The sequence below is a fragment of the Ammospiza caudacuta genome, chromosome 3 (genome assembly GCF_027887145.1).
Source record: "Ammospiza caudacuta isolate bAmmCau1 chromosome 3, bAmmCau1.pri, whole genome shotgun sequence".
NCBI classification, from domain to species: domain Eukaryota; kingdom Metazoa; phylum Chordata; class Aves; order Passeriformes; family Passerellidae; genus Ammospiza; species Ammospiza caudacuta.
The window spans coordinates 73,561,430-73,577,090 of record NC_080595.1 but is presented as its reverse complement, the minus strand read 5'-3'; the positions used below and the strand labels follow the sequence as shown (position 1 = coordinate 73,577,090).

The window sequence follows — 15,661 nt, the reverse complement described above, 5'->3', positions numbered from 1 at the left end:
TGTCTATCCCTAAAACAATTATTGGATGTTTCACCAATTCTAAATCCCACTAAGTAAGCTCAGTTTTGAGCTTAATGAGACCATGGCACAGTTCATCTGTCATTCATGTACTCTTCACCACCTTGTAACTGTATTTCTTCAAATGTTCTCTGGCTGCCATTTTGTGGACATCACCATTTTAGTGTTATGACTTCATCTTGCAAAAAACATTTCTGGAAATAACATTTAATTTCTAAGCGTCCAATCTTTGTATCCACACATTGTTCAGAGAAGATAGTGACACTTGGGTCTTAGTTTAGAGCCTTGTGGCCATAAGAGGGAGGGAGCTGAGATTCATCTCAGGAGCCTGTGAATGTGCTCTGGATGTCCCTGTGCTCCAGGAGAAGCACTAAGTGCCTTCATTTATGTGAGAAAATCATTGTCCTGTGGGATGGTTGGGAATTCGAGCTGACACATCCTGGCTGTGTCATCAAACACGCTGAGTTCTGTGGTTGTTGGTACTGCTGTAATCCAGGTAGTGCCAGGGCTGCAGGGCAAAGCAGAGCCACCTCAGCCACCAGCACAGCTGTCACTGTCCTTACTTTGCAGTGACAACTTGTCTAACCCCTGTGCTTTGTTTTGCAGGCAAATACAGAGTGTCTTCTTCCGAGCCATCCACCTCTTCCACTGAAAATACTTCCAAGGCATATTCCTTGCTTAACTGAAGCACTGCCAGTGCTAAATCATGTAACTCTGAAAGGACCTCTTCAAGACACACACAAAAAGCTCCTGGGAATCACCAGGAAGCGGACTGCTTCATTTTGACTGAATTGTGCCTTGGTGAATTCTTCTGGAATAATCATTTCTGGTTAATGTGTAAGGCAGGGAAGCTGAGAGAGGAAGAATTTTACAAGGTCTGCCAATCCCAGAAGAGATGACAAGGATTTGAAGGCCTTCATGTGCAAGAAAGGACATTGGGAGTGAAGAACTCTCAGCCCTTAAGTGGGTGCTTAGCACTATGCAGTACTGAGACATGAATTGCAGTGCTTCACACAGTTGTTGTCCAGTGGATTTGGTATTTCCCCTATCAACTCTCTGAATGATCCCAAAGGCCTGTGTAGATACACAAATACCTCACAGCTTCTCTCCTGCCCTCCTAATAGAGTCTGAAAACGCCATTGTGGTTTCCACTTTCTATTTAAGACTTTCTGGAACTAAAAATTTCCAACTGAGAAGGCCCATTTCAGATCTTCACTTTTGACTCACATAAAATGAAGACCGTGATGATTCCTGCATGGTCTTCTTTCAGATGGAAAGACTGAAAGCTCCATGTGGCACTTTTTTGAAGAAAAGGAAGATTTATGCCCTTAACAATATTTTTCTTTCCCTTGATATGTAATGTGGTAAGACACAGATGGTTGCTGCCCTCTGCCACAGAGGGGACTGCATTTATTTAATGCATACAATTGTTTAGAATGAAAGGAGTGCCTTGTATAAAGTCTGTATGTTTGGGTCTTCTCTCAGAGGAGAAACACACTTGAAGGACTCAGAGAATAAGTTCTATAGTGAATATAAATCATCATGTGCCAGGCAGGATGAATGGTTTTATATAAATTATTGCTCTAATACTGCATTTGTGGAACCATTTTTTTCAAGCCTGTACACCTTTAAAGGCAGGACCCCTGTCTTCAGAAGAACCTGAAAAGTATTTATAATGCACACAAATGTTGCAAAATTTAATATACAATGTGGTAGAATCATGAAGATTTCGATTTGAGTTCAATATCAAATACTCAGCCACGTGGTACAGTTCTGTTTGAATTTTAGGGAATCAGGCCTGTGTTTGTCAATGGTGAAGCTGTTCCTGGAACTTTGGAGTGAATCAGGATGGGAAACTGTTCTCTACAGTCAGAAGCACTTATGATGGCTTTGTATGGGCAAGAGTTTATGAATTCTGTGTAATAGCTAATTAGTGGAAGTACACCAGCACAGCTCCAGGGAAAGTGAGTGATGATGTACTGACTTACATAAGTATCTGTACCTTCTAGGATTCTTGAGCAATTTTTGCAGGAACATTTCCAGAATCTTAATACAGGTGTTTTGGTGTGATTTTTAACAGTGTTTTGAGAGGTTCAACCAGTTATTTAATCTAAGTTTGAACCATGGCTGAGAGTAAATGCATAGGCTCTTAACACTGCTGCTTGCTATGGGATGAAGAAACAAAACTTTCAAAATACACACAAGAAAGGGAATGTATGAATTTATATTAGACAGCAGCTCTACATGACACACTTTAATTGCCACATCCCTCAGAAAAAAGCCAGATTGCTGACAAGCCATTGGCACAACTTTTCATCCATATGATGACTGGTTTTCTCCAAGTTGCATTCATAATTTTTCTTTGAAAATGGGTGTCTTATGAACCAGGTTGAAATTTGTGCCCCCTGCAGTTCTTTATCTTCTAGCCATCATGGAAATGAGGACGACAGTTAAGACAATGGTTCCAGCAATTCCACCAATAGTCATTCCCAGGATGTTCCCATGGACTTGCCTTGACTGACACCTCTCCCCAGTGAAGAAGAAGGCTTGTCCTGATGGGCACCTGGGAAAACAAAGCACAAATTCAGTGGATCAGGAGCCTTGTCATGCCCTCACCCCAAGGTCCTCACACTCGCTATCCCAGATGAGCAGTTGCCATTGGAGGGGTTCAAGTCACAATATTCCTACCTTGTTAGGAGGCTATTTACACACCCTGGAAGCACCACAGAATGGGGCTTCTTTGCTTTATGCTGAGAAACCTGCCCTCCTGACTGCTGGAAGGAACTAGCAACTGTGGTAAAGTATTTTGTTTCTACTACTCCTTGACAACCTGATGGCTTAGACGTCTGAGGTCTGTAGCTCTGAGTAATTTTTAGCTGCATTACTTGAAGAAGAAAGCCAGGACAAGGAGAGAGGAGGTCTGTGGTACCTGCAGCTTGCTTTTCCTTTCACATTCACACAGACTCCATCATTCTGACAAGGGTTTGGGTCACACGGGTCTGGCAGATAAGGCAGCTGATCTTGGATGGGCTCCACGTCCTGGACTGCTCTCTTCTGCCTTTCAAGCACGAGGCCTTCCATAAGGGCAGATTGCACAGGTTCAACAGGAACTTCTGTGTTATTGAGGTGAATTATATCTTTAAAAAAAGGAGAAAGACATCAGAATCAGTGAATGATGCTATATGTAGCATGCCTTAAATCAGGGGCTCACAGGATGCTTTCTACACCAGAAATGCTCCTTGTCCATTTTCCCTTAACAGAGCTCTTGCTGTACCACCACAAGTTCTGTGTATTTAAAGCACAAGATAGAAAATCATATTGAAATTATAGAAACTAGTTAGGTAAATCTGTGATGTTCTATGAGGCTGTTCTATTTGGAAACAAACAGTGGGGATGGCCTTTAGTATGTTCGGTGCTTAGAAGGGACATAGATACTGGTCAGGGTAGTTCACATTTCAAAACTCACTGCCATTTAGATCCCTCTTAACTCACAATCACTTTAGTCAACCTCACCCACCTGACACAGAAATGCTTTTTAAAGTTGATTCCCATTAGAAGAGATCTTGGAGACAGGTGTCGAGAGTTATTTGAATGTATGAAAATAGAAAGAATCACCTCTTTTGTAAGAAGAATCAGAAAAGGGGTCCTTACCATTAAATTCTGCAAAGATAATAAGGTCATCATTTTTCAGGAAGCTTCTTCGTCTCAGCTGGCTGTGAGATATGAAGTTATTCCACCCCCAGGTTACACTTCTGTAGCAATTGCATGACTCATCAAACCTTCCAGCAACCGATGGTTTATCCCATATTATAGTTCCACTACCTGCAAAGGGAAAATGAGAACCACAAAGCTGTGCAGCTCAAAGTACAACATGACTTTTCCCTGCATTACTGTGTTAAAGGTTTATTTATGCTATAAAATCAAGGTCAGGCCTGAATTTCCCAAACAAATCCCAGAGGACTGACAAACTAAAGGTGCCAGGTGATCTTCAGGTTAGGTCTACATGAGGATTCTTAGTCTGTGTGAGGCCATTGAAATTCCACAACTTCTCTTTCCCTGAGAACTAAACAAATTACCTCCTCATTGTTACCAGCTAAGAGTTCCCTCCTGAGTAAGGATGCTCCAGTCCAGTTTGTAGGTACCTATGGTTTAGAATTTAGCTGATTTTTGTCATTACTATGATTTTGTTAAACATATTCATATTTAGGGTTTAAAAACTCCTACTGAAAAAGTATGTACTTAAATTCCACTAGAAAAAAGTAGAAAGGGATGAAAATTCATGTGTAGTATTTTATTCTGTACAAACTCAGTTTTGTCCTATTATTTTAATTTCTATCATAGAATCACAGAAAAGTTTGGATTGGAAGACACCTAAAAGATCATATCATTCCAACCCCCTGCCATGGGCAGGGATACCTTCCACTAAAATAGGTTGCTCCAAGTCCCATCCAGCCTGGCTTTGAGTCCTTCCAGGGATGGGGCATCCACAGTTTTTCTGGGCAGCCTGTTCTAATGCCCCACCATCCTCACTGTAAAGAATTTTTTCCTAATATCCAATCTAAACCTGCTCTCTTTCAGTTTGGAGACAATTCCCTTTTGTCCTGGCACTCTGTGCTTTTGTAAATTGTCTCTCTCCATTTTTCTTGCAGGCTCCCTTCAGGTACTGGAAGGCCACAACTAGGTCCCCCTGATTGTTCAGGCTTCTATTCTCCAGGTTGAACAATTCTGAATTGACACATCCATGAGAAAGGATGAATCTTGTGCATTCAGACCTGCAGGTTTGGCTGAGGTTCCCTGAGTGTGTGTTGAAGTTGACTGAGCCTCCAAAATACAGTTTTAACTTAAATTATTGTTTAGTGACAGAATACTGCACCCTGCTGTCATTCCATCAACCTGTGGCAATATGTCACCTATCACAATGGACAAACCACAGGTAGAAAGGGAATTGCCAGCTCTATTTAGAGTCAAGCTCAGATATCCCAGGTATCGTTCATAACAACATCAACCTTATATATGTCACTTTTCATCTTATACAATCTTTCACAGGCAGGAATTCTGAGTCCCACACAGGGAAGATGTGCACAGCAAAGTGTCCCAAATTGGGAAATACGGCCAAAGTTTCTCAGCTCTGAGTCCTATACTCAGTCCTCTTGCTCAGATTCCTTGGCTGTCATTGCCAACATTCCTCCCAGGCATTTATGACACCCCTTACCTGAGACAACATGGTCCTTGCTTGTGGTGAAGCTTCTGCTTGAGGACATCCTTTTCAGGACATCGGGGTCCTGGTCCAGCACTGTGAGTATGACCTGGCGGTTCAGAGCCGGCCACTCCAGAACTGCATCGTTCTCTCCACTGCACAGGTGGAAGGCAACACGAGCATAGCTACTCTTCTGGTAGTTGGGCAACACGCTGATGCCAAACCCATAACCCTCAGGGCTGTAAAACCTGGGGCTTTCGACAAGGCTGATGGATGAGTTCTCAAGGATTTTGCTGAAGTTGCGAATGACCCACACAGCTGTGGGACAGGGGGTCTCTGTCAGAGTCACATCATCAACAGCAATCCCACCCAGTGAAGAGCTGGGGTTGCCCTTCAGTCCTTGGAAGAGGTAACGGAATTTCTTCTGAGCGTTGAGGGTTACATGGGCAATCTTCCAGTTGGAGTCACTGTCCGCTTTGGTAAAAGGAAAAAAAACATTTCCATCAGTGGGATTAGAGATATTATAAAGCAACTTGCCCCTAACTGTCCATCCCAGCTGGACTTTTAGACAACTGGACTCCTCACAGAGTCCTGAAGGCCAGAGATCTTAAGTTGATATTGTGACAAATATATCCACATTGTTTTGTCATCTAAATGCTTTGGACATGTTGTACAAGGAATTCCTCACATGTTAGGGAATGACAGCCTCCAATACAAAGGACAACAGCCTAAGGGTTAAGATTAAACAAGAGGATGGGAATCAATGACCCAATGTGTTCCCAACAATTTTTCATGTATTTATCCTTCACTGTAAACTGCGGCAGCCTCACGTAGGCAGATAATGACACACCTTGTGTTTTGACCACATAAATCACATGGAGCTTCAGTGGGTGAGTTTGTCCTATTTAGCAAATCACCCACAGTGGGAATCCAGTTCACATTTCCAAAACTGCATATGCTTTTCCCAAATGTCTAAAAATCAGTCTGGGATTCTTATTGACTGCAAAGGAGCACAGGTATTTTACACCTGAAAGCCCACTCTTAGATCATATAGCAGCCAGTGGAGACACAGTCAGCTGGTCTCCAGTGTGGCCTGGGGTCCCTCTCAGTCACTGAGTGCAATGTAATATTAGGAATGTTGTGACTTATACTGTGAAGCACTAAAATTACATTATTACAACACAGAGTTTCTCTGCTAAATGTGCTCATGTAATACCAAAATTCTTAGCTGTGTGGCAAGGTATTCTGGTAACTTCAGGAAAATCTTTTGGTTTCTGAGTCAGTCACGGGCAGAGTATGACAACTCCTCCTCTTTACTCAAATATTCATCTTATTTCCAGAATTACCTTGAAAGGTTTGAATTTTCCTCATCTTACGAATGTTCCCAGTGCCATCGTCCTCTTTCAGCCAGATGATCAGCTTGTCAGAAGGGCTTCCTGTGGTCCTATAGAAGAACTGGAGGCACTGCTGAGTTCTCTTTGGATAAAGAATTCGGGACTCTAGGACTGCCACCTCATCTGCCTGGCCAGAGTTGGTGTTGAAGTACATGAAGTAGCCAGCATCTGGGAATAAAGGATAGTCTGTCACTGTCTGTTTACACATTTCCTGCAAAGCTGCATGGTGTAAATTGATCATTTCATCTGCACTCTTTTAGTAAACAGCAGAGCAGTACTTAACATGAACAATAAAGGAAATGACACGTGACAACCATCCAAGACAGACTGGGACAAGAAAAGGAGTAGCAGTTCAGCATATATATGGAACTCACTGCTGTCAGCTCATGTCAGTTGTTGGTCTAATTGGAATTTGGACTCCTCAGGAATGTCAGAGATATATGAAGCAGAGAATTCAGTGTTGACTACAAGCAATAAGGAGATACATTTTTTAAAATTTGGTTTATACTGAAGATAATCTAAAAATGAGATCTTAGAGGTCATGTGCTATATTACCTTGTAAAGAGTAAGATAATTGCTTATCAGCAATAAAGATAATAAACAGGGGTTGGACACAAAACACTGTCCTGATCTTGAATATGCAGAAGGTTTTATTTTACAGCTTGCCCAAACACTTCAAAACTCAATGACTCAGCGTAAGAAAATTACTTAAGAATTCCTTAAGAATTACTTAAGAATTAAGAATTGCTCCTTTATTTCCCATTAACATTTTTGAAGTGTTCTTTCCTTTAATTTTGCAGTGTCTACTTTTATCCTCATACTTACAATGATTCACCATTTGCACACCTATAATATCTTGGTATCACACAAAATTGTCAGGTTTTATCTGTATTGTGTTGCTTTTTAGTTATTCAATTTAGTCAATGATTAATAAGTTAATTTTTTTTGCTGTTGTGTGAAAGTTCCATGGACTCTTGTCCAAGATAACATATCTTAGAATCACAGGATGGTTTGGGTTGGAAAGAACCTTAAGATCATCTTGTTCCAACAGTTATACCTGCAGCTGCATAAAGGCAGTGCAGCTTCCTGCAGGGTTAGTGAAGGGTCTTGAGCTGTTTATCAGGTTCTCTCTAATTAGTCAGGGGAATTATCTTCATTCACTTCCATATGGTAGCAATATTTTGAACTCATGTCCACAGAAACCTTGTTAGAGATTGTTCTATGCAATGTATGACACTTAACCAACAGTTAAACTTATTTTAACTCTTGCTCCAAGTGAGAAGCAGGGCTGTGAGCCTGTTGTTGCAATTGTTATAGTACAAACACCCAAATGATCTAGACTCTACCTCCTTTTGGATAAGAAAGTCAAATAAAGGCAATATTAAGTATCTATGGCAATTAGAATATGGCAGACTTCAGCAGACTCCCTAAATGTTTAGCTGTACTTTTCTTCCTTCAGTTTAGCCACCAATAAGTCAAATACTCAGAATATCAAAACTATCTGGGGAAAATAGGATTCATCTATGTTAGAAAATTAGAATTTGCCCCCACTTGTAATGATTGTAGAACCAGTTCTCAAAAATGTCAGAAACTCCTGATGGTGTCAATGACCTGATGGTGTCAATGACCCTTTGGAGATGCCAAAAGGAGAGACACTCTCTTCCCATGCAATTCATTTCTACCCTCTGGAGATCCTCAGAGGTACCCACCCCTCTCCATTAACTCTTAAAAAAAACATTGATGCTTATTTTGTACTGAGTCACTGGATGTTAGAACCTAAGGGCACATTAATTGTCCAGTTCAGGCAGATGTGATAATCTCAAAAACTCATTGAAATTATCTTTTTCAGTTACATTTGTACTGTACAGGGTAAGAAAGATGAGAGAAGGAATTAAGAATTCGTAATGAGCTGAGGGTTGGAAGCATGTATTTCTAGAAAATATCAGGTGGTTTTCTTGAGTTATATTCTTGGGCCTGATCCATTGCTACCAACATTATAAAAGGTTGTTAACAACAACAATTATAAAGGTTGCTAATAACATCTGTTATTTCCAGTTGGTGAGTCATTTGAGGGGAATAAACTACTCCTGAGTGCAGCAAGACAAAGAGTAACAAAGCAAAGGAATGTGCTTTAAGTCAGGAGTCCTTCTCCCTCTACTGACCCAAAATTTACCACAGAAGTCACTTTTATCTTGGAATTGTGTAGTAGTTTACCCTGTCTAAACAATGACAAATTCAGCTATTGCTTTTCAGAACAGCCTGTTGGGATTTAATCCTTATTCTCAGCTGTAAACTAGCACACTGTGACTGAGACTCACTGCTCTATTTTTGAGAATGTCTTCCTTTCAAAAATGGTGAAATTACCACATCAAACTAAAAATTATCCCTGAACTCCTATCATAAAATCTTTGCAACTTTCTTCTACTTCCAGAAGTAGAATTCCACAAGCTTAACTTCCCATTTGCATTGCAAACACAACATTTATGAGTGGCAACAAGTGCTGTATGATTCTTATCATGAGGTAATATAACTCTTACACAGACTTTGGAAGTTGCAGTAAATTGTTTTCCAGGTTATATTTAAAAGACCTCTGGTTCAGATTGTTCTTTGTCCCCTTTGATCTTCCTGGTGTGGACAACATTCCACTACATTGAAAAAGTTTGGTGAGAGTGGGAATGCAAACACTTTCTAGAGTCTTTACCAACTTCTCTGAACCCATTATTGTAGCCAACCCTGGGGAAACCCAGCTCAGAAAGTGTTTTGTTCCCTTCTTTTACCTCTACATTGCCCAGAAAGTGTGTGGTCCTCCTGCCCCATCACACTGCCCTTTTGGTGGACCCAGTCTTGGTCATGCTTGGTGCCCTGGATGATACCACAGATGTTTTCAAGCTCAAAAGAACACTGGTCCAAAAAGGTGTGAGTTGAAGCTGAAAAAAAAATACACACATGGTCACCTCAGAGTGAGCTTCTAGCTCATTAAAATTTCTTCTTTAATTTTGGGGGGGGTTGTGTACAGTAGTATAACCATCCTGTAGATAAGACAACCCTCGCGTTAGCAGATGTGAACCCAATGACTCAAAAGAGGAAACATTTGATTCCTGGAGGGATTCCCTGGATAAAGACAACAATCTTTGACCTCTTTGCTGAAGGTTAATAAGCCCCCTGTGGAAGTGACAGATGGTGACTGTCTTTGTCTCTCTTTGCCAGCCTTGCGGTATTTAACCATTCCTCAGCTGAGGTTATTGTTCTTCATAGCAGTTTCTCTCATTAACCTGAGCTCTGTCCTTCTACTCCAAGCAAAGTCTACCCAGTTACCTTGGGCTGGTTCGGATGAGTTTGCCTTCAAGGTGATGTTTCTGCTGGCAACACCAAGGGGACAGTAACTTCTCATGAACAACCATGATCAGTGATAATATCAACCATCTCAGCAAACACCTAGGCAGTGTGGGACTCTAGACCTAGGCAATCTCAGGTGCAAAATAATCTGATTAAGTCCAAATGTCAGTAAAAGAGGACAAAGTGCAGTTGCATTCACCTCAAAAAGCACAAGGCTGCCCACACACCACAAGCAGAACACAACCACAGGTCTGAACTCCTGGAAGCAGCATGGAAGAAAAAGTGTGGATGGTTTGACTTTCCTTGACTAATCTTTCCTAAAATTATGACAGTGAGAAGAGCCAAAAAGGGATGAGAAGGGAACAAATTGATTGTGTTTATCTGCACACTACAGGTCCTGTCCCATGCTTCTTCAAGCACATCTGAGAAGAGCTTTTGTGAGTTTAGAGACATAAAGGAGATGAACCAGCCTGGCTCAAGTACAACCTAAGAAATTGTTTGCCATGGTTAAATTCTGACTTACTGCAGTTGTACATGCGATTCAGTCTTTCCAGGTCAATGGCACTGAAGTCTAGACGTTGTCCAATAATGTCATCAAACGCTGGTATCTTTGCTGTGATTGTGGGGACACTTTCATTTTTGTTAAATGAAAATGGTTCATAGTGCATCACTGATTCGTAGTCATAGGGGGTGTTCAGATCAGTGATGTAGGTGTCATCATACTTCACAAAATTGTGCTCTTTGCCTGGTAAAAAAACCAGAAAAGTGCTTCCATTTTAGAGAAAATGGAAAGGAAATAGCATTACCATCTCCCCTTGGATACAATTTTCTAAGGCACAAATTATATACCCCAAAGCAATTACTTCACAACAAAATATTAAAACTTAGCAAGATTTGTGTTTCCCATTTGGACAACAAAGCAGAGCCTTTGGATTGCATTTCCATTACTTCAGTAAATTCAAAAATTAATATCAATGAGCTGTAGAAAATGGAATACATAGGAGGTGAGATTAGAATTAATAGGAATGGTTTAACAGTAATGATCCTGAAGGATCAAGTTTAAGGATTAATGTACTCCATTCCAGAATCTGTGAATATTGATGCAAACATTTTCCAGGTATTAGATCATATATGGAGAAGGAGAGGCCCTGAAACTCATAAAGGAAACAAATATGGAAAGCCCAGAAGTGTCTTCAGGTTCTGCTCTTCTTTGAAATAAATAATGCCCTAGCAATCTCTGGGGAAAAAGATATTTTTACCCTAGATTACAACATTGGTATGATATTTCTAGTGAAGTGGCTTTTGGAAACAGGTTACTCATGGTTTCTTGGTGAAGTAATTTGTACTTAGAGAAAGTTTTTCATTATGAAGGTGTCTGCTAGGGCAAAGAGAGGGAGTCGCTTCATATGCTTTGGTATAGAAGTAAAAAGAGCTTGCCAGCATTTACAATTGCAAATAATGTTTTCAGAATATTTGGCATTCTTTTTCAAAGCCAAAACAGCACACGACTGTGTTGGTGGGTAATTACACTTTCTCTGCTTAACAGCTGCCCTCCCCTTCTGCAAATCACAAAGGTCTTCAGTTCAAGGCTCGAGATTATATGGAGCTTAGAATTGTTTTCTTACAGAGACTTGAATTGCACCTTTTATCACAATTTTTTAAAAAACTCTCTTCTAGTCACTCTTTTTCAAATATATCATTGTTATGTAATACAGAATCAGATCTCACAGGGGACAACAGGAAAAACTGTCTAGGGATCAGGGGGACTGTGAAGAGTTTGTTGAAACTCATAAAGCTCCTGAATATGGTGATACTGAACCTGAAGGCAAGAGTCTGCAGACACACCTGGGTAGGAGAGAGCAAGACAGAGCCATACTTCATATTTCCCATCTGCTCTAATAATTTTAAGGGTTTTTTCATGTGCAAAGTGAATATTTTCAGTTTCAGGAAAGCCTGAATCTCTGAATATAAACCTTTCAGATTTTGGAAGGCTCTTGCCTACAGAAGAGCTACCTCAAAACTCATAATCTAAATAAGTTTACAATTTGCATTACATGGTAAAAGGAAATAGATTCATAGAGGGGAAGTAATTTGTTTAAAATAAGAGACCAGAGCAGTCCAAGAGCCAAGGGGAAATAAAAGTCCTGATTTCCAAGCAGGGCCTCTCTCTTCTGGCCTTAAATAATGTCCGGGCTTGACCAGAGAAGTTGCACCAAAATTTATTAATTACAGTGGTCTCAGATGTGGTTCACTGTTTTCTAAAACTCTATCCTTAGGAAGGTCTTTAAATCTAGAAGTGAAAATGGGATATTGATAAATCTACACTTTGCAAAATGTAACTTGAACGTTAAAACCCACCTTCAATAATTTCATCCCACCAGATATTGACGTAGTCATCCCGGTCCATCCTCGACTGCTCATGGTAAAATCCCAAAGCGTGCAGGATCTCATGTTCCACAATTGCTCTGTAGTCACACCCTGACCCAATTGAGAGGTTCTGTCCAGTCTGCTGGTTCCCCACCATGGACCAACACCTGAGAAAAAGGGAGAGCTTACTCTCTGTTGAGTAGTTTTCTTCTCTGTATTTAATTTTTCAATTTGCTCACTGGATTTAGAGTAGGATTGTAAAAGGTTTTAATATGAAAGGAGTCACATTAATCATTATTTGGATGCTGACCACATGCCTTGATACCCTAAAAATACTCCAGCCTGAAAGCAGACTAAGCCCCAGAAACTATCACTTCATTACTTGTCCTCTGTGTCAGGGAAGATCACCCTGCATTTTTGAAAGCCACAGAAGTTTTGTCCTGCATCAGCTGCCATTTGGCCAAGAAACATAAAACACGCAACCTACATGGAAACAGTAAATTCATTGAAACAGGCTGAGCATTTTTGCAATAACTTGAGCTAGAGAAAAGACCCAGGAGTATTTAGAACAGCAACATTTGGTCCTTTTTAACAGCAACCATCCTTTGCATTGGCCAGAGGTGTGAAAATACATTTCTACTATTAAGATCTTCAACACTGGCTTGTCAAAAATCATGATGCTTGGAAACTCATAAGAGAAGTGTTGTAGGACACTCAAAGAAGAGATGAAGGCAGAAACATGAACTTCTGGGAAAACAAGAAATATTCACAGCTGATACAGTGAGATTTTTGTGCTTTTCTACATTTTCTTCCAGAACATACTTAGCTGTAGGAAATAAATCCTTTCAATTCTTGAAAAACTTGACTCTCTGTGCATAAAACCCTTTCAGATTTTGAGAGACCGTTCATTAACAAGGAGCCATATCAAAACAATAGAAATATTATAATAGATTATCTTTCCTTTCCTTTCCTTTCCTTTTTTTTTTTCTTTTTTTTTGTCTGCCTTCCAAAAATTTCCAGACTTAACTTCTAGTTATTCACATTCTTGGTAAGTTAAAAGGATGTACATGGAGGTCTTCATCAAAATGGAAAACAACCCTAGATGGAAAAGTGGAAGTAGTTGATGAAAACCCAGAGAGGCTGGGCTTCACCTTCAGAGCTCTTCCTCCAAACCGCAGTCAGCAGAGGGAGCAGCTGCTTGCGAGCTTTTTGTCTAACAATCTACGGTGAGCTGTTTTGCTGGCGGCCTCTTTTTGTCTGCTGGCAGCAAACCTTTAGACTGCTGAAGTCAAATGGAATGAGTTCCCAGCTGATTCTGCCTGGCAAAACTAAACAGAAATTGCTATTATCCTTACCCATCTTGCTTGCTAAAGAAAATGTAGGATCTTTCTCCCTCATATGGCTTGAAATCAATGCAGGACTTCAGGCGGAACATTTCAAATGCCTGGAGAATGACCCCTTTGGCATTCAGGTCTGGAAAACAAGGACTGAACCTTTACTACATTGCAGTTTGTTCACCTTGGAGAGGTAAGATATGTACAGATACACATGTGGAACCAAAGGAAAAATTATTGAAAAGAGAAATTATTGAATTTTATTAAATTGTGGTTTGCTATGTTAGCTGTAGAAGAAAGAAAAACAATTTTGATATAAACAAGACTACAGTAAGTAGTTATTAGTGAAGTTTAACATTTTTAATTTGAAACAGTTCTGAAAAAGGCAAAATTTTAATCATAGTGTCTGCAGTGCAAATAAGGATTTGAGATAAAATCTGAATAAAGTGTCTGTGTTACCTAGGTCATCACCCAGAATATAGGGAATGGGGAACTTCCATCTGTAGGTCTCATTTCTTAAGGCATTTCGCTGATTTTTCTGAAAAGGGAATTAACAGCTGGTGAGGTACCTACTGTAGGGAGATGGGCTGATTTGTAGCAAAAATACAATTAGGACAAGCAACAGAAAGCTTTTAGTTACTTACAGGGAGCAAGATATCACCCTGAAAGAGGTCCAGTCCAGCAGCTGAAATGGTATTTAATCAAAAATAGTGTCAATGAATTTCAAATATATTTCATTTCATAAACCACATTGAACCTGCTTATACAAAGTTAATGTCCTTGGGCATCTACAGAAAATAAATAAGGACCAGCCTCTATACACTGAGTTACAGGTAACAATAAAAGTAACAACAATTTCTAGTTTCTACTCGATATTTACTTCATGACAATGTCTTCCTGGCAGTGCCTTTGTGGTGGCACAATTATCTGTGGTCACCTTTGATGAGCTCTGCTTGCTGTCAGGCAGTGACAAGAGTCACACAATGGAACAGTGACCAATAAACATCTAAGTTGTGTAGCAAAACGTGTTTGTAAAACTTTATAAAAATCATATAGAGATGGACAGAAAATGCAGCTGGGGCTGCAGAGTCCTTCCAAATCATACAGTGTTTTTCTGCCTTAGCACCATGGGTCTGTCCAAAATTCAGAAACAAAAGGCATCTGCATCCTTTGTTCACATAGACTTACAATCCAGGAAATATTCAGGTGTCACAGAGAGTTCTGAGCTCACTTGATTTTCATTCTCTTGTTACCATGAGCTACCTGACCATCAGTCTCCTTGACAATACTGAAAATTCAGCATTATGCTCACAACTCTTCAGGCCTCATGAGAATTTAGATGTGAACTCACCCAAGTTGATTTGGGGAATGTCTTTGAATACCTCACCAGCTCCAGCATCTGCAAGACAGTCAAACCATAAAGTGTTCAGATGTGGTGGCTCACAGCAAGCAGAAGGAAATGCTTCAGAACTCAAACCAGCTCACACAGCACTTACCAGCTTCACTGGAGAGCTGTCCCACCTGGAGGAGAATGGAATACAACCAGTATAAGGTATGAGATGCCTCTGGACTGAGAGGAGCCTATAGAAATCAGGTTTTACTCACAGAGACTGGAGAACCATAGACAGAACACAGCAGAAGTGTCCCACAGAGTGGGAAGATGCTGGAGCCCATTTTTGCAGTGGGAACAGAAACTGCTCCCTCTCATCTCTGGCAATATATAGGGCACGTTGCTGAGCTTTCCATGGAGCTTCAGCCAATAAACATCAGACTTTTTCACCTTTGAAACATTATTATAACAGTTCGATTTCTTCCTGAATGGCACTTGCTGGCATTGCTCTTATCAGCTACCTAAGTCCATTTGGAGGAAAATTACAGAGAGGAATGTGGTAACTTCATGTCTTCAGTGCAGCTGGTGAAAGACACACCCAGGCTTCACATAACAGCTTCTCCTCTGGCCCAAAGTTGCTGACTCCTTCCCCTGTGTTTGTTTTCTGTCACTATTATCACCTTGA

General features: G+C 40.4%; 2 protein-coding genes across 5 annotated transcripts in view; one reads left to right on the top strand and one right to left on the bottom strand.

Annotated features, from left to right (window-relative positions):
- Window positions 1-7,139, top strand: part of ADGRF5 (adhesion G protein-coupled receptor F5) — a 46,398-nt gene extending 39,259 nt beyond the window's left edge. For 3 of the 4 annotated variants that reach the window (XM_058800719.1, XM_058800717.1, XM_058800720.1), the window contains one exon: window positions 625-7,139. In XM_058800719.1, coding sequence (XP_058656702.1) covers window positions 625-704 — 80 coding nt within the window. In that variant the 3' untranslated portion in view covers window positions 705-7,139. The remainder of the gene's footprint in view (window positions 1-624) is intronic. The other variant, XR_009274511.1, reaches the window with a different exon arrangement.
- Window positions 2,434-15,320, bottom strand: MEP1A (meprin A subunit alpha). The gene is made up of 14 exons (XM_058800721.1): window positions 15,252-15,320; window positions 15,143-15,167; window positions 14,998-15,045; window positions 14,291-14,331; window positions 14,106-14,184; window positions 13,668-13,785; window positions 12,304-12,479; window positions 10,469-10,690; window positions 9,387-9,536; window positions 6,562-6,777; window positions 5,224-5,689; window positions 3,670-3,836; window positions 2,948-3,155; window positions 2,434-2,581 (listed from the first exon to the last, which is right to left on the bottom strand). The coding sequence occupies exons 1-14, from the start codon at window positions 15,318-15,320 to the stop codon at window positions 2,434-2,436; spliced, it is 2,133 nt and encodes a 710-aa protein (XP_058656704.1).
- Between the last annotated feature and the right edge of the window lie 341 nt (window positions 15,321-15,661).